The 17,785-nt window shown below is 47.9% G+C and overlaps 1 protein-coding gene across 2 annotated transcripts in view; it reads left to right on the top strand.

The window, feature by feature from the left end:
• The window catches only part of SLC6A19 (solute carrier family 6 member 19), a 38,137-nt gene that overhangs the window by 3,936 nt on the left and 16,416 nt on the right, over positions 1-17,785 (top strand). For both annotated transcript variants that reach the window (XM_012556646.1, XM_004380284.1), the window contains exons 2-4: positions 10,895-11,035; positions 12,395-12,532; positions 17,544-17,725. In XM_012556646.1, coding sequence (XP_012412100.1) covers positions 10,895-11,035; positions 12,395-12,532; positions 17,544-17,725 — 461 coding nt within the window. The remainder of the gene's footprint in view (positions 1-10,894; positions 11,036-12,394; positions 12,533-17,543; positions 17,726-17,785) is intronic.

The raw sequence follows: 17,785 nt of genomic DNA, 5'->3' as shown, positions 1-17,785 counted from the left end.
TAATTTGCCTCCAATTATCTCCAGGGTAATTTGGGGGTCATTCAAAAAATAAAGCAAATGATCATTTATTTTATCTTTAACTTTATATTATGAAAAAATTTAAAATACAGGAAAGTAGAAGGTAGATTGCAATGAAGACTCTCACGCCACTTAGATGAAACAGTTTTTGAAATTTTGCCGTATTTACCATTAGTGTACAGATGTACACACATAACTACGCACGCGCACACATGAATGGCTGACCCATTTCAAACTAAATTACAGCCATCGTGTACCAAAGGCTTTGGTCTCTTTCTACAGAAAATAAGCACAATACCATTTTTGTAAGAATGGTTTGATAAAATTTACAATAAATTCCTAATAGCATAGAAAAGCCAATTATTAAAATATCTTTACAGGTGATTTTTTAAATAACTAGAATCAAATTAAGGCTCCATATTACACTTGTCTGAGTTTCTTGTAGGCTAGAAAAGGACCTTCTCCCTTTTCGGTTGCATGATATTAATTTTTTTAAGAGATCTTGTTGTCACGTAGAACGTTCCATGTTCGGGGTTTGTTTGATGGATTCCTTGGGGCATCCTTTAATTGTCCTCTGTACTTCTGAGATCAGGAAGTGGGCGTAGGTAAACACCCGTGAGCGTGGGCGCACTTCCCAGGGGAGGCCGTGCCCTGCACCCAGCATCAGCTCAGGTGAAACATGATTCTGCTTGTTCCAGATTAGTGATGCTTCCGTTAACTTGCGTGGGTTTGCCTTCAGCAAACTACAAACGGCTGATTACTGAGTGAGCAGTGTGCGCTTGGAGCCTGTTCATTCTTATCACCATACTACAAAATAATTGATGCAACAAATTACCCTAACCCAGGGGAAGCCTTGGTGGCGCAGTAGTTAATAGCTTGGCTGCTAACGAAAAGCTACGCAGTTCGAATCCACCAGCCGCTCCTTGGAAAGCCTATGAGGCAGTTCTACTCTGTCCTACAGGGCCGCTATGAGTGGGAATCGACTCGATGGCAATGGGTTTGGTTTGGTTTTCTTCTAACCCAGAGCAAGCACATATAACAACCACTCCCTAGAGGTGGAAGTTCCACTGTAGCAGTAATATTGAAGTACTGCTAGTTTTTTCATTCACTTGGGTTTTAAAAATCGATGCATAGTATTGTGCTTCTTCTGGGGGGCATGGGTGGAGGCAGAGGGATTGCAATTGCAAACAAGAGAAGCAACACCTGGAGTTAGCAGGGCCACTGCCTTGGGGTAAGAATTCCTTCCCTGTGTCTTCACTATCCTTCACTTCTCCAAACTCTGCCCCCTGCCCCTGTCTTTCCCATAGCGGATCACCCATAAATGCCCCTCCTCTCGCTCCCCAGTCACCCCCTCCTTGTGCCCACTCCTAGGGCTGTGCTTGACTTCAAAGAGTTGCTTCTGTTTCTCAATCAAACAGCACACCATCCCCCAGCCCTCAGGAATTGTGATTCAACTCTCCGCCATCCCATTTATTTCTGTCTCCCGCGTGCTTCCCAACACGACCTTGTCCCTCCTGCAGTCCCTCCTGAAATAAGCAGTTAATTTCAGTCTTGCCACAAGAGTCCTGACATCCAGTCTTTGGTGGAAATCTGATGTGAGAGATCCAAGCATCTGGACGGTCTCTGCCCAGGACACAGTGAAGCTCGGAGCCTGGGAACTGGAGTGTTCAATTCACACGGCAGCCGCTGCTGACCTCCGGGATCTGCGGATGTCACCTGGTTGAAGGCATCGCCGCTGCAGGCTTTGCACAGGACCACTTTCCTGTGGCCCCTGCGGCAGAGAGCAGGAAGACGAGCCCGTTTAGATGGCAGTCTTTGGACGCTTCCTGAGACAGTTTGCCAGAAGCCACATCCCACCTGAAGGGCCTTGAATGAGTGACTCCCAGGGCGGCACCTACCCACGCCTCTGCCCCCCTGGCCACGCCTCTAGAGAGGAGTTAGGCTGTCTCTTAAGTAGGCCCCTTGGAGGCTCAGGAAAGAGGCTTGAACTTGAAACTGGAAGTGGAGGTTCTAATCCCAGCTCCGCCACTGGCCAGCCCGAGAAGAACAACCAGGTGCTTCCTGGGGCTGGTTCCCACGATCGAGGAAAATGAGAGGAGCCTTCCCACCCTGCAGGCTGTGAGCAAGCTGCAAAACGCAAACGCTCAGATAAAAACAATGGTTTCCATGGAGTTGACTCTGACTCCTGGCAGCTCCACGCACATCAGAGTAGAACTGTGCTCCATAGGGTTTTCAATGGCTGATTTTTTGGAAGTAAATTGCCAGGCTTTTCTTCCAAGGTGCCTCTGGGTGGACTTAAACCTCCAACCTTTTACTTAGCAACTGCGCCATTAACCATTTGTGCCACCCAGGGACTCCAGATGTGTTATTGTTGTTAGGTGCCATCAAGTCGGTTCTGACTCCTAGTGACCCTATCTATGTGCCATCAAGTTGGTTCTGACTCCTAGTGACCCTATCTATGTACAACAGAAGGAAACACTGCCCAGGCCTGTGCCGTCCTCACAATTGTTACGCTTGAGCCCATTTTGCAGCCACTGTGTCAACCCATCTCGTTGAGGGTCTTCCTCTTTTTTGCTGACCCTCTACTTTACCAAGCACGGTGTCCTCCTCTAGGGATTGATCCCTCTTGATAAGCTGTCCAAAGTATGTGAGACAAAGTCTCGCCACCCTCGCTTCTAAGGAGCATTCTGGCTGTACTTTTTCCAAAACAGATTTGTTCATTCTTCTGGAAGTCCGTGGTATATTCCATATTCTTCAGCAACACCATAATTCAAGTGCATAGATAAACCAAACCCAAGACAAAACCAAACAAACCCACTGCCGTCAAGTCAATTCCTACTCATGACAACCCCACTTGTTACAGAGAGAACTGCTCCATGGGGGTTCCTTGGCTGTAATCTTTACAGAAGTATATTACCAGGTCCCACCAGTTGGGTTTGAACCACCAACCTTGAGGTTAGTAGTCAAGTTCAAACCATTTGCACCACCCAGGGGCCATGAGGCACAGACAGGTTGTTTTAAAATAGCGTGTCTGGCTCCTCTTATGCGCCAGGCGTGAACAGGCCTTATCTCAGACGGAGTGCTCTTCCGTCCACCCACATTGAGCTCCGTTTTTATCTCAGTTATCCTGATGCCATGCGAGAGAATGCTGAGGACCCCCTACATAGGCAAGTCCGTCACTGTCGTGACCCGGGCACCACCCTCGTCACACAGTGGGGTGGCCCCATCTGCTCTTCCTCTCCAGTCCCCTGGGCCTTTTTTAGGTTCAAATTCAGGAGCTGTGGCTCTTTGGTGCCCCACCCTGAGAGAGGGTGCAAACAGGCCACCTGCCATAGAAGCTACAGATCAAGCCAGCCAACTCTGCAATGTATGCTTGATCCTCGATTTCCACAAAGACCCCTCCACGATCTGGGGGAACACGCCTGGCCACAGCCCTCTCCTTCTCTGACCTTGGCCTCCTGGCTCCATCTGCCTTGTGAGAGGATGTACATACCTGTGCATACCTCGCATCCAAGCTCTGTACGGCCCGCCCACCGCACACCTAACCCTCAGGCCATTGCACATTGGAGTTTGGTCCAAGACCTGTCCTTGCCCCGCATGACTCACCTGGGCCACCTCAATCTCGTCACTGCATGTGCTGGGCTTCAGTGTTCTCACCTGTGAAAAGGATGTGATGGTGGAGCCCTGTCTCAAGGGGCCTGGCTCCAAAGGGGCAGTGTTCGAGCCCTGCCAACTGAGACAAGGCCAGCGTGCCTGTGTGGAAGAGCGGAGACAGAAAATCCTGAGACTCCGGTCAGGGTTACGATTTGCCTCCACGCTGCTCACCCCAGCCGGGAACCCCCAAGCCTGCTCTGTGGGCCACACCTCACGTCCACACAACTGGACTGTCACAGTTGAGACCTTCCTGAAGACAGAGCACCTAACGCCCAGGAAAGCCACGCACAGGTCAAAATTACGTTCACAACCACGTTTGTCTGAAACTGCGATTCTCCAAGCGTGTTGTCCTGTAACTGCCCCCATTCCTCCTGTCACTAAAAAACCCACCGCCCCACGATCTGTCCACAAGTGCCCAATGACCCCGTGTCCTCCCACTTCATAGCAGCCGTTTGCATAGGAGGGAGAGTGTGCAGGAGCCTGAGGAAGGCTGGGTCACCTCCTTTCCCGGAGCATGGTGGTCCCTTCCCTCCACACGGCTGGAGGGCCGCAACCGCCTCCAGACCCTCTCCAAACCCGCCAGCAAGCCCCGGGGTGCACAGCGCTCGGGTCTAGTGGCTTCACTGCTTATTCAGCAAATATTCCCCAAGCATTTGCTCTGTGCCAGGCACACCCTGGGCTGGAGGAGAAAAAGGGGAAGGCTCAGCCCCTGTGCTCAGAAGCTGCACCTCCCTCCCCTCCCTCTCCTCCTCCCCCCTCTTCTTCTTCTGTCCTCATCCTCTTCCTCCTCCTCCTCCTCCTCCTTCGCTCCTTTCCCCTCCTCCTCCTTCTCTTTCTCCTCCTCCTCCTCCTCCACCCCTTCCTCCTCCTCCTCCTTCTCTTCCTCCTCCTCCCCCTCCTCCTCCTTCTATCTTAATTTCTCAAAGAAAACAAAGAGCTCCATTTCTGTGCCATGCATGTCTCTTTCCTGTGGGGGACTTTCCATTTCGTCACATACCTACCTCATGTTTATCTGGGCCATTTGCTCCCATCTGTGCTAAAAAGCAAATTCTAAACACTGCGTCTACTCAGGGAAATGTATGTCTCCCTGGACCTTTGGAACCGTGACCAGTCACCCAGCAAGGCCCCATCTGGCCAGAGGCACATGGCTTTCTCTGCCGCTTACACTCCGCAGCCCTCTCCTTTCTTTCTCTCCCTCCTCCCCGTCTCCACCCCACTTCAGAAGTAGCCAGGGTTAAAAAAGAAAAGCTAATATTCCCAGAGGCTTACTTTTTAGAGTATTGGTATTCCTTGAAATCCTTGAGAGAAAGACTCTGAGGAGTTAAGAACCTGCTCGTTCCTTGAAAGAACAAGGTGCTTCAGTGTCTGCCCCATACTGGGTGCTGCCCTGAGTTAGGATGACAAGTGGGTGAGTGGGTCCTGCCTCCAGGGGTGCTCCTGTAGGACAGGCTGCAACATGGGGAGCACAGACCAGGCCCACCCTCCTGTCCTCTCCATTCACTGGCCGAGCACCTGCTGAGCACCTGAGGGTCTGAATGCCTGCATACCTGAGTACTTGAGTGCCTGCTGAGCACCTGAATGCCTGAACACCTGAGCACCTGCTGGACACCTGGGTGCCTGACCACCTGAGCACCTGCTGAACACCTGAGTGCCTGAGCACCTGCTGAGCACCTGAGCACCTGCTGAACACCTGAGCACCTGAGTGCCTGAGCACTTGCTGAACACCTGAGTACCTGAGCTCCTGCTAAACACCCGAGTGCCTGTGCACCTGCTGAACCCTGAGCACCTGAGCACCTGAGTGCCTGAGTGTCTGAGCACCTGAGCGCCTGCTGAGCAGCTGAGCACCAGAACCCCTGCTAAGCACACCTACTCCATACAAAGACCCACACCTGCTGCACAACAGGGGTTCACGGGCCTCTTGCCCTGGAGAAGCTCGAAGGAGGAGTGCCAGGTGTACGGATATCAGTGGAGGGTGCACCCACACTGGACCAACAATGGAGGCTGCAGAAGAGGGAACATCTAGGTGGGCTTTCCAAGGATGAGTAGAAGTTCCCCAGTGGAGATGGAGAGACAGACAGGAGGGTAAAGGCATCATGAATAATGCATGTTGTCGTTCTCATTGTTGTTAGGTGCCATCAAGTCCGTTCTAACTCACAGCAACCCCATGTACAACAGAATGAAACACTGCATGGGCCCGTGCCACCCTCATGATCTTTGTTATGTATTAGCCCATTGTTGCAGCCACTGTGTCAGTCCATCTTGTGGAGGGTCTTCCTCTTTTTCGCTGATCCTCTACTTTACCAAGCATGGTGTCCTTCTCCAGGGAATGATCCTTCCTGAGAACTTGTCCAAAGTACTTGAGACGAAGTCTCGCCATCCTCGCTTCTAATGAGCGTTCTGGCTATACTTCTTCCAAGACAGATTTGTTCGTTCTTCTGGCAGTCCATGGTATAGTCAACATTCTTCGACAACACTATAACTCAAATGCATCAATTCTCATTTGATCTTCCTTATTCATTGCCCAGCTTTCGCATGCATATGAGGCAATTGAAAACATCATGGCTTGGGTCAGGCTCACATTAGTCCTCAAACTGACATCTTTGCTTTCGAACACTTTAAAGAGGTCTTTTGCACAGATTTGCCCAATGCAATGCGTCATTTGATTTCTTGACTGCTGCTTCCGTGAGTGTTGAATGTAGACTGAAGTAAAACAAAGTCCTTGACAACTTCTATCTTTTCTCCGTTTATCATGATGTTGCTTATTGGTCCAGTTTTGAGGATTTTTGTTTTCTTTATGTTGAGGTGTAATCCATACTGAAGGCTGCAGTCCTTGATCTTCATCAGTAAGTGCTTCAAGTCGTCTTTACTTTTAGTAAGCAAGGTTGTCATCTGCACAATGCAGGTTGTTAATGCGTCTTCTTCCAATCCTGATGCCGCGTTCTTCCTCATATAGTCCAGCTTCTCGGGTTGTTTGCTCAGCATACAGACTGAATAAGTATGGTGAAAGGATACAACCCTGAAGCACATGTTTCTTGACTTTAAACCAGGCAATATCTCCTTGTTCTGTTCAAACGACTGCCTCTTGGTCTATGTACAGGTTCCTCATGAGCACAGTTAAGTGTTCTGGAGTTCCCATTCTTTGCAATGTTATCCATAATTTGTTATGATCCACACAGTCGAATGCCTTGGGTGCATGAGGGGTGGCTTAAGGACATTTGGGAACTATCTACTTGTTTTTCTTCTTGGTAATTCTGCCCAAGAGAGTTTCAAATCAAGCCCCTGAAAAACAATCAGAGAGAACAATTTTCTTGTTTTAACTTTACCCTCACTGGTTCCATGACCTAGTGAGTGGACTCTACTGGGGTCAAAGCCATCCTTGGAGGTGAGCCCGAAGCCTGGCTGCCAGGGACCAGCTTGGGGCAGATGGAAGTATGTGCGCTGAGTAGCCTCAGGCTAGGTAGCTCTCAACCTCTCACCCACCAGTGGGGGTCTGGCTCCACCGTCTTCATTCCCTTGGACCTCTGTCCTTGCTCTCTGCTTTTCATTTCACTGGCACACTGAGTTCAACATCCCGCTGACAGTGACCCACATCCTTTACTCTCTGGGGTCCCTGATCTTTTAGCCCTGAGCCTCAGCCCTCACAGCAGCCCCCAGCATTTAAGGGAAGCTGTCCCTGGAGCCCCAGAGGGGCCACAGGGTGAGGCCTGCAGGTTGCTGGCGACTTGGGTCACCCCCTATATGGAGACTGGCCAGCCTATCTGAGAAGGAAGGGGTGCTGCTGGGATCCAGAGCCTTTATTCTTCCAAACAGGCAGGCACTAGGGGGGAGGGAGTGGGGAGAAAGAAAAGGAGGAGCAGAGGCCAAAGGGTTAAACAAGGAGTGATGGGGCGAGAAAGCTGAGAAGTTTTCAGGAGTTTCGATCTCTCTCCCCCCACCCCCACAATTTGATTCTGCTATGGAATTAGAGGAGCCCTGGTAGCTAAGTGGTTAAGAGCTCAGTTGGCTAACCAAAAGGTCAGCAGTTCAAATCCACCAACCACTCCTTGGAAACCATGTGGGGCAGTTCTACTCTGTCCTATAGGGTCACTGTGACTGAGTCAGAATCAACTCCAGAGTACACAGTAACAACAACATGGATTTAGAGTCTGACTCCATTGGGAGGAGGAGACCAGCAGGGGGAGATGGAGGGCAGGGACACACAGGGTGAAGAGGAAGTCAGCAGATAAGGGTAGAGTCCACGGGTGGCCTGAGTCAGCACCATGATAAGTCTAGGGCTCCTGGGTTCCCTGACAGCGTTAGTCAGGGACTGGAAAGTGCTTATAGTGAGAAAGCTGTCCCAGGGCAGTAATTACATCTCCTGGGAAATGCCCAGCTAACAAATTCCCCGTCAGGATTTGTCGTTGTTAGGTGTCATCGACTAGATTCCAACTCATAGCGACCCTATGTACAACAGAACAAAGCACTGCCTGATCCTGCGCCATCCTCACAATCATTGTTATACGTGAGCCCATTGTTGCAGACACTGTGTCAATCCATCTCGTAGAGCGTCTTCCTCTTTTTTGCTGACCCTCTACTCTACCAAGCGTGATGTCCTTCTCCAGAGAATTATCCTTCCTGATGACATGTCCAAAGTACGTGAGATGTAGTCTTGCCATCCTTGCTTCTAAGGGGCATTCTGGCTGTATTTCTTGCAAGACAGATTTGTTGGTTCTTTTGCAGTCCGTGGTATATTCAATATTCTTTGCCAACACCATGATTTAAATGCATTAATTCTTCTTCAGTGTTCCTTATTCATTGCCCAGCTTTCACACGCATATGAGGCAATTGAAAACATCATGGCTTGGGTCAGGCATACCTTAGTCTTCAAGGTGACATCTTTACTTTTCAATACTTTAAAGAGGCCTTTTGCAGCAGATTTGCCCAATGCAATGCATCTTTTGATTTCTTGACTGCTGCTTCCATGGGTGTTGACTGTGGATCCAAGTAAAATGAAATCCTTGACAACTTCAGTCTTTTCTCTGTTTATCGTGATGTTGCTTATTGGTCCAGTAGTGAGGATTTTTGTCTTCTTTATGTTGAGGTGGAATCCATACTGAAGACTGTGGTCCTTGATTGTCATCAGTACGTGCTTCAAGTTCTCTTCACTTTCAGCAAGCAAGGTTGTGTCATTTCTATAACGTTGGTTGTTAATGAGTCTTCCTCCAATCCTGATGCCACGTTCTTCTCCATATAGTATAGCTTCTCAGATTATTTGCTCAGCATACAGATTGAACAAGTATGGTGAAAGGATACAACCCTGACGCACACCTTTCCTGATTTTAAACCATCCAGTATCCCCTTGTTCTGTTCCAACGACTGCCTCTTGATCCATGTACAGGTCCCACATGAGCACAGTTAAGTGTTCTGGAATTCCCATTCTTCACAATGTTATCCGTAATTTATTTTGACCCACACAGTCAAATGCCTTTTCATAGTCAATAAAACACAGGTAAACATCTTTCTGGTATTCTCTGCTTTCAGCCAAGATCCATCTGACATCAGCAGTGAAATCCCTGGTTCCACATTGTCTTCTGTATCCAGCTTGAATTTCTGGCAGTTTTCTGTCAATATACTGCTGGAACCGCTTTTGAATGATCTTCAGCAAAATTTTACTTGCGTGTGACATTAATGATATTGTTTGATAATTTCCGCATTTGGTTGGATCACCTTTCTTTGGAATGGGCATAAATATATATCTCTTCCAGTCAGTTGACCAGGTAACTTTCTCCCAAATTTCTTGGCATAGAGGAGAGAGCACTTTCGGTTCTGCATCCCTCTGATGAAATAACTGAATTGGCATTCTGTCAATTCCTGCAGGCTTGTTTTTGCCCAATGACTTCAGTGCAGTTTGGACCTCTTCCTTCAGTACCATTGGTTCCTGATCATATGCTACCTCCTGAAATGGTTGAATGTTGACCAATTCTTTTTGGTATAGTGACTCTGTGTATTCCTTCCATCTGTTTTTGATAGTTCCTGTCGTTTAATATTTTCCGTGAAGAATCCTTCAATATTGCAACTTGAGGCTTGAATTTTTTCTTCAGTTCTTTCAGCTTGAGAAATGCTGAGTGTATTCTTCCCTTTTGGTTTTCTACCTCCAGATCTTTGCACATGTCATTATGATACTTTACTTCGTCTTCTTGAGCAGCCCTTTGAAATCTTCCATTCTGCTCTTTTACTTCATCATTTCTTCCTTTCAGTTTAGCTACTCGACTTCAAGAGCAACTTTGAAAAGACCAAAATGGATGTCAGAAGAGACTCTAAAAGTTGCTCATCAGGGATTAGGACTTAACATAAACACTAAACAATAAAAGTCTTTTGACCTCTTATCTCTCTGTCACTGATTGCATCTTGATTGCATTTTAACGACCTTTGGAAACCACAAAACTTCTAATCTTTGCTAGACTGTACTCAAAAGATTACCTGGACTCTGTGTACTTAAAGAATGTTGCTTTGTTTTTCCATCTGGGCCTGATTCACGGGGGATGCTTAGCCACTCTGAGACAAGAGAAACACGAGCCCCAGGACTACCATGACCTTGAACTTGGGCTTTTCACTATCCCTTACGAAGTCTCATCTAGCTCCACCAAAAAGTTGAGGTGGTTTGTAAATATTATATATTAATATAAATTAATTACATAATCTGTAATTAGTATACGTAGGTAGTCCCCGACTTCTGATGTATTTGATTTACAAGCCACACTTACGACCATCCTTTTTTATGATTTGTGTATTTTTTATGTATGTGTGTATTAAAATATCTGTAAGTTTATATGTAATGTTTCCAACCCCAGAAAACAAATAAAGATTGGATTTATAAAGATACTGATAATAAAAGGCAATAATCATGAAAAATACAAAAAATAAGGTATTCGACTTGTATTCTGAACTGCATAAAGAAGGTGGAGTCAGGATCAGAGGAAGGCCATTAACAAACGGTGATATGCAGATGACACCACCTTGCTGACTGAAAGCCGGTACTGATGAAGATCACAGACCACAGCCTTCAGTATGGATCACACTTCAACATAAAGAAAGCAAAAATCCTCACAACTGGACCAATAAGCAACATCATGAGGGTACCTTGTATGTGAAGTGGCACCTTGTGAACGGAAGGATGGCTAAGGAGGGAGCTATTGAAATGGTAAATCCACCTGACTGTGCTGTTGCTTTTTTCCCTCTCTAGGAGCCTTTATGATCCCGTTCCTCATCCTGCTGGTGTTGGAGGGGATCCCGCTGCTGCACCTGGAGTTCGCTATCGGACAAAGGCTGCGGAAGGGGAGCGTGGGCGTCTGGAGCTCCATCCACCCAGCCCTGAAGGGCGTAGGTGAGTGCCTACAGCCACCCGGGCCCCGGAGTTGACCACAGGCATGGGTTTCCTTCCTGGTTCCTTGCCCTGTGCATTTTCAGGGAGAGGACACTCTCAGGGTTGGTGCTCCCTTGCCACCTGAGGCCTTTGGAAAACTCTTTCTAGAATGTTCTGGAGTGTAAATTGCAGTGTCCAGCCAGGGCCACTCCTGGTTGCCAGTAAGTGAGGCTACTGGGAGCAGCCTGGTCTGCAGAGGCTATCTGGGTCCTCTGGAGGCCTAGGGCATGGGGGTGTTGACACAGAGGGGCCCAAGTGGCCACACTCTCCTCCAGACAGGATGCAGCAAGGGCCGTGGAGGTCACATGGGGGCACTGGCCTCTGAGGGAGGCTCCTCTGCTTCCCTCAGCGGATGGCTGAGAACTGACCCACCACACGTAGTCACTCTTTTACAAACTTGGTGAACCAGTAGGGACCTCAGACATGAACTCCCCAAGAGGACAAGGTTGGTGAGAACTCCGAGGAGGGGCACACAGGGAAATACCCCAGAGGTGGCGGGGGGGAGAGTCCGTTCAAAAGGGATTCGCTTCCAGCCAAGGTGTCTGCCCACTTTCCCAGCTGAGGTCTGGGCCACAGCCAGAACCACTGCTGCTCACAATGACCCTCTCTTGTCAGTTTTCAAGGTCTCCTCTCTCTGACCGTGTCTGTCTGTCTCTCTTGCCTCTGTCTCTTTCTGTCTCTCTGTCTACCTCTCTGTCTCCTTTCTTTCTCTCTGCCTGTCTCTTCTGTCTCTGTTTCTTTTCCCTGTGTCTCTGTCTCTATCACTCTGTGTCTTTTCTCTCTGTCTCTGTCTATCTCTGTCACTCTATCTCTCTGTCTCTGTCTCTCTACCTCTGTTTCTGTCTGTCACTGTCTCTCTCTATCTCCCTGTCTCCTTTCTTTCTCTCTGCCTCTGTCTCTTTCTGTCTCTCTGTCTCTGTCTATCACTGTCTCTGTCTCTCTCACTCTCTGTCTCTCTCTCTGGCTGGATGCCATGGCCACGGTGACCTCCCAGGCCTATCATGCCCCATGTTCTCAAAGCTTCAGTTTCCCCAACTGCAAAGTGGTGTAAGTCACTCCACCCACATGTGTAGCTGCTCTCGGGGTGAACCTGGAGGGTGATCCCCCATGTCTGCTCTGTGCACTTTCCTAAATCCCGCTGCCCTCCTGCCCCACGTGTCCCAACAGGGGGCAATCCCATTCAGCTGTTGTCCGCTCCCTTTGCTGGGAGCAGAGCCACTCCTCCCAGGGACCGTGACGCGAGCAGCATGAGCAGCACTGAGGTGGGGACAGGGCAGGTAACATGTTGGGGCAGCAGCCCACGTGACCTCTATCCCCCAGGCATCGCCTCCATGTTCGTGTCCTTCATGGTGGGCCTCTACTACAACACCATCATTGCCTGGATCATGTGGTACTTCTTCAACTCCTTCCAGGACCCCCTGCCATGGAGCCAATGTCCTGTCAGCGGGAACATGACAGGTGAGCCCGGCCCGGAGGAGTCACCACACACCTTCCACTCCACCTCACCTGCTGGGTATCACATGTCAACACATATGATCAACACATGTCATGAATAAAACCAAAACCAAACCCATTGCCATCAAGTTGATTCTGGCTCATAGAGACTGTCCCATAGGAATTTCTTGGCTGTAATCTTTATGGAAGTAGATAACCAGATATTTCTTCTGTGGCACCATTGGGTGTGTTTGAACTGCCAACCTTTTGATTAATAGTTGAGCACAAACCATTCGTACCACCCAAGGACCTATATCAGGAATAGTTACCCTAAGGAGCCCTGGTGGTGCAATGGTTAAGCGCTCGGCTGCTAACCGGAAGATCAGGAGTTCGAACTCACCAGCTGCTTCACAGGAGAAGAGACCTGGCAGCCTGTTCCCATAAAGATTTCAGCCTAGGAAACCCTATGGGGCAGCCCTACTCTGTCCCATAGGATCACTATGAGTCGGGATTGACTTGACAACACACACGACAACAATTTTTTTTTTTTTTAATTAAGATTGCTATAGATCAGTTTTGGCAAAGACCAGGGCACCTCTAGGGCCAACAGAGCTTTTATAAAAAATTACAGTGCAAGAAAAAAAAATGGTGGGCTTCCTAGCTCAAGGTGGAATGGTGGCTTGAAGGAGGTCACTCCAAATGGAAACGGGTAGGAACTTCTCTGCCAGGTGCCCACCTGCTTGGGGCAGAGGCAGGCCCAGGGTCCTACAGGTTCCACCAAGACCCTTCCCTCCATGGGCCCTGGCAGCAAAGAAGATTTGCTACCAGCATTGGGTATGGGCATCCTGGGGGTGTCCATACCTGCTCCAGGTGGACAGTGTTGCTACATGCCCTCAAGGCAGGTGATGTGATCATCCACCACCTGCTGCTTCCTTCTGGAGCCACTTTCTTTGCACAGTGGGCTCGTGCCCCTCACCATCCTGGCCTTTCCAGGACTCCCTACCCAGGAGGGGGTGGCAGATACTTTGCTGGGGCCAGGAGAGGGGGCAGTGGACCTGAGCTGTCTTGGCAGTTCTCCACGTTTGCATCAGGATTTGAATGGCCTATTTTGTAACCATTGATCCAGTAAGCAGAGAGTGAATAATACATTTTTTTTTTTCACTGCTCAGGTCCCTTTATGACTTAACTGAGGCTCAGGGTCGCCAAAATTGGCCCCTTTGGGGAAACGCACAACAAAATTTTACATTCTAATGGACTGCAGACTTTCTGGAGCCATTGAGGCTAGATGAACCCCTGAAACTATTGTCCTGAAATAATCTTTAAACCTTCAACCAAAAATATCCCCTGAAGTTGTCCCGAAACCAAGTAAGTGTTGTTGTTGTTGTTAGGTGCCATTGAATTGGTACAGAACAAAACACTGCCTGGTCCTGCACCATTCTCACAATTGTTGCTATGTTCAAGCCCGTAGGTGTAGCCACTGTGTCAATCTATCTCGTCAAGGGTCTTCCTCTTTTTCACTAACCTTCTACTTTACCAAACATGATGTCCTTCTCCAGGGACTGATCCCTCCTGATAACATGTCCAAAGTATGTGAGATATAGTCTTGCCATCTTTGCTTCTAAGGAACATTCTGTTTGTACTGCTTCCAAGACAGATTTGTTTGTTCTTCTGGCAGTTCATGGTATATTCAATATTCTTCTCCAACACCATAATTCAAATGCATCAATTCTTCTTAGGTCTTCCCTATTCATTACCAGGCTTTCGCATGCATACGAGGCAGTCGAAAACACCATGGCTTGGGTCAGGCTCACCTTAGTCCTCAGACTGACATCTTTGCTTTTGAACACTTTAAAGAGGTCTTTTGCAGCAGATTTGCCTAATGCAATGCGTCTTTGGATTTCCTGACAGCTGCTTCCATGGGCGTTCCGTTGACAAAGTCAGTCTTTTCTCCATTTATCGTGATGTTGCTTATTGGTCCATTTGTGAGGATTTTTGTTTTCTTTATGTTGAGGAGTAATCCATACTGAAGGCTGTGGTCTTTGATCTTCATCAGTAAGTTCTTCAAGTTCTCTTAGCTTTCAGCCAGCAAGATTGTGTCATCTGTATATTGCAGGTTGTTAATGAGTCTTCCTCCAATCCTGATGCCTCATTCTTCTTCACATAGTCCAGCTTCTCGATTTGCTCAGCATACAGATTGAATAAATATGGTGAACAAGTACAACCCTGACTCACACCTTTCCTGACTTTAAACCACGTAGTATCTCATTGTTCTGTTCAAATGACTGCCTCTTGGTCTACGTACAGGTTCCTCATGAGCACAATTAAGTGTTCTGGAATTCCCATTCTTTGCAATGTTATCCATAATTTGCTATGATCCACACAGTCGAACGCCTTTGCATAGTCAATAAAACACAGGTAAACATCTTTCCGGCATTCTCTGCTTTCAGTCAAGATACATCTGACATCAGCAATGATATCCCTGGTTCCACGTCCTCTTCTGAATTGGGCTTGAATTTCTGGCAGTTCCCTGTTGAAGTACTGCTGCAATTACTTTTGAATGACCTTCAGCAAAACTTTATTTACCTGTGATATTATGATACTGTTTGATAATTTCCACATTCTGTTGAATCACCTTTCTTGTGAATAGACATAAATATGGATCTCTTCCAGTCAGTTGGCCAGGTAGTTTTCTTCCAGATTTCTTGGCATAGACAAATGAGTTCTTGCAGCACTGCATCCATTTGTTGAAACATCACAATTGTTATTCCATCAATTCCTGAAGCCTTGTTTCTCGCCAGTGCTTTCAGTGCAGCTTAGACTTCTTCCTTCAGTACCATCAGTTCCTGATTATATGCTTCTCCTGAAATGACTGAATGTGTACCAGCTCTTTTTGGTACAGTGACTGTGTATTCCTTCCATTTTCTTTTGATACTTCCTGCATCGTTTAATATTTTCCCCATAGAATCCTTCAATATTGCAACTCGAGGCTTGAATTTTCTCTTCATTTCTTTCAGCTTGAGAATTGCCAAGTGTGTTCTTCCTTTTTAGTTTCCTAACTCCAAGCCTTTGCACATTTCTTTATAATACTTCGTCTTCTTGAGCTGCCTTTGAAATCTTCTGTTCAGCTCTTTTACTTCATCATTTCTTCCATTCGCTTTAGCTGCTCTACTTCCAAAAGCAAGTTTCAGAGTCTCTTTTGATATTTATTTGGGTCTTTTCTTTCCTGTCTTTTTAATGATCTTTTGCTTTCTTCATACATGATGTCCTTGATGTCATTCCACAAATCGTCTGTTCTTCAATCATCAGTGTTCAGTGAGTCAAATCTGTTCTTGAGATGATCTCTAAGTTCAGGTCAGATATACTCAAGGTGGTATTTTGGCTCTCGTAGACTTGCTCTAATTGTCTTCAGCTTCAACTTCAACTTGCATATGAGCAATTGATGGTCTGTTCCGCAGTTGGCCCCTGGCCTTGTTCTAACTGATGATATTTGGCTTCTCTTTCATCTCTTTCCACAGATGTAGTTCCCTTGATTCCTGTGTATTCCTTTCAGTGAAGTCCCCATGTATAGTCACCATTTATGTTGTTGAAAAAGGTATTTGCAGTGAAGCAGTTGTTGGTCTTGCAAAATTCTATAAAGAGTTCTCCCTGGCTTCCAGCATCACTGTAAAATGAAAGCCACCACAGTTCAACAGACAGATGATTAGTCAAAATGATCTGCCTTGAGCACTGTGCTCTTTTAAAGATCTATCTATATGGGATCAAACCGACAAGAGCAACTGGAAAGGTTAGATAGGAAACTTAGCGGGCAGTGAGTTTATGTTAATGTGAGAGGAGCAATTCTGAAAAGACGGCTGAAAATGGTCACACAATTGCAAGAATGTAATCAATATCACTGAATTGTACATGCAGAAACTGTTGAATTAGTGTACGTCTTGCTGTGTATATTTTCAACAACAACAAATAAAATAAAATTTTTTACACAGTTGGCCCCTTTGGGTCAGAAAAAGACAAGTCCTAACCTCCCCCCACCCTCGTGATATCTCTCCTCCACTCTGGGACTGCTCAGGGCATTTCTCCGTCTCTGAAGTGGGGTGGGGGCATCCTGGATTAGACTGATCCCCTCTTAGAAAGGTTATAATGCAGTCCCATGAGTCTGCCCCATGGGATGGGTCGTCCACTCTCCTGTGCCCCAGGTGACTGCCTCAGCCCTGGGACTGGCCGGGAGCAGGCGGCACTCAACTACAGACAGAGCCAGTCATGAGGAGGAGGGCACAGGGGAGCCCCAAGGAGCCTAGTCCTTCAGTGCCGGGCCCCCATCTCGGCAGAGTTCGGCACCCCGGAACAGATGAAGGGGACTCACGTTTGGGGTGAAGAGGAAGACGATGCCCAGGGACCTGTGTGGTGGGAATGAGGGCAGCTGAACAGAATGGCCCAGTGCAGACCCTGGCAAGGGAACACTAAGGTCTCTAGTGATCTCCCACATTGCTGAGCATCTTGTCTGTGGACTGCCTCCTAGATACACCTGTGTGGGGCTCCCCATGGCCTGGACTCAGAGGGAGAAGGGAGGTCATCAGGGGCCCAGTGAGTGCACCTCACACTTGGAACTGATGTCTTTTCACAACGATGTGTGTGGGTGTGTGTACATGTGTGTGCACAAGCATGTTTGTGTGCACACAGATGTGAGTGTGAGCATGTGTGAACACGTAAGCATGCATGTGCACACACAATGTGCACAGGTCATTTTGCACGTGTACAAACATGCATGCATGCTGTACATTCATGTGCCTACATGTGCACAAACTTCATGTGCATGTGTGTGCATAAACTGTGTGCACGTGTGCATTCGTGTGCACACAAGTGTGCATGCATGCTTGTGAATGGGTGTCCATGTGTGTGTACATATGTCCCTGGTGTTATGGCCTCAAGGAGGTGGGCCGCTGTCTCCTCCAGCTCAGAGGCCCACCATCCTCCTTCCATCATTCACATTCTTTGTAACCAGTAACTAAAGTGAGCCAATGCCTGCATCTTCTGCCAGGCTACGTGGAGGAGTGTGTCCGGAGCTCCCCTGTGGACTACTTCTGGTACCGAGAGACACTCAACATCTCCACATCCATCAACGACTCAGGTTCCATCCAGTGGTGGATCCTGCTCTGCCTGACGTCCGCCTGGAGCGTGCTCTACGTGTGCACCATCCGTGGCATCGAGACCACAGGGAAGGTATGGCTGGGTACTGTGCTTAGGCGGCCCTCCCCGTCACATCAGAGCGCTTGGGTGTTG

Source organism: Trichechus manatus, unplaced genomic scaffold (assembly GCF_000243295.1).
Source record: "Trichechus manatus latirostris isolate Lorelei unplaced genomic scaffold, TriManLat1.0 scaffold00072, whole genome shotgun sequence".
NCBI classification, from domain to species: domain Eukaryota; kingdom Metazoa; phylum Chordata; class Mammalia; order Sirenia; family Trichechidae; genus Trichechus; species Trichechus manatus.
Note: the sequence above shows the minus strand (reverse complement) of the source record. Positions and strands in the feature narration are given on the sequence as shown.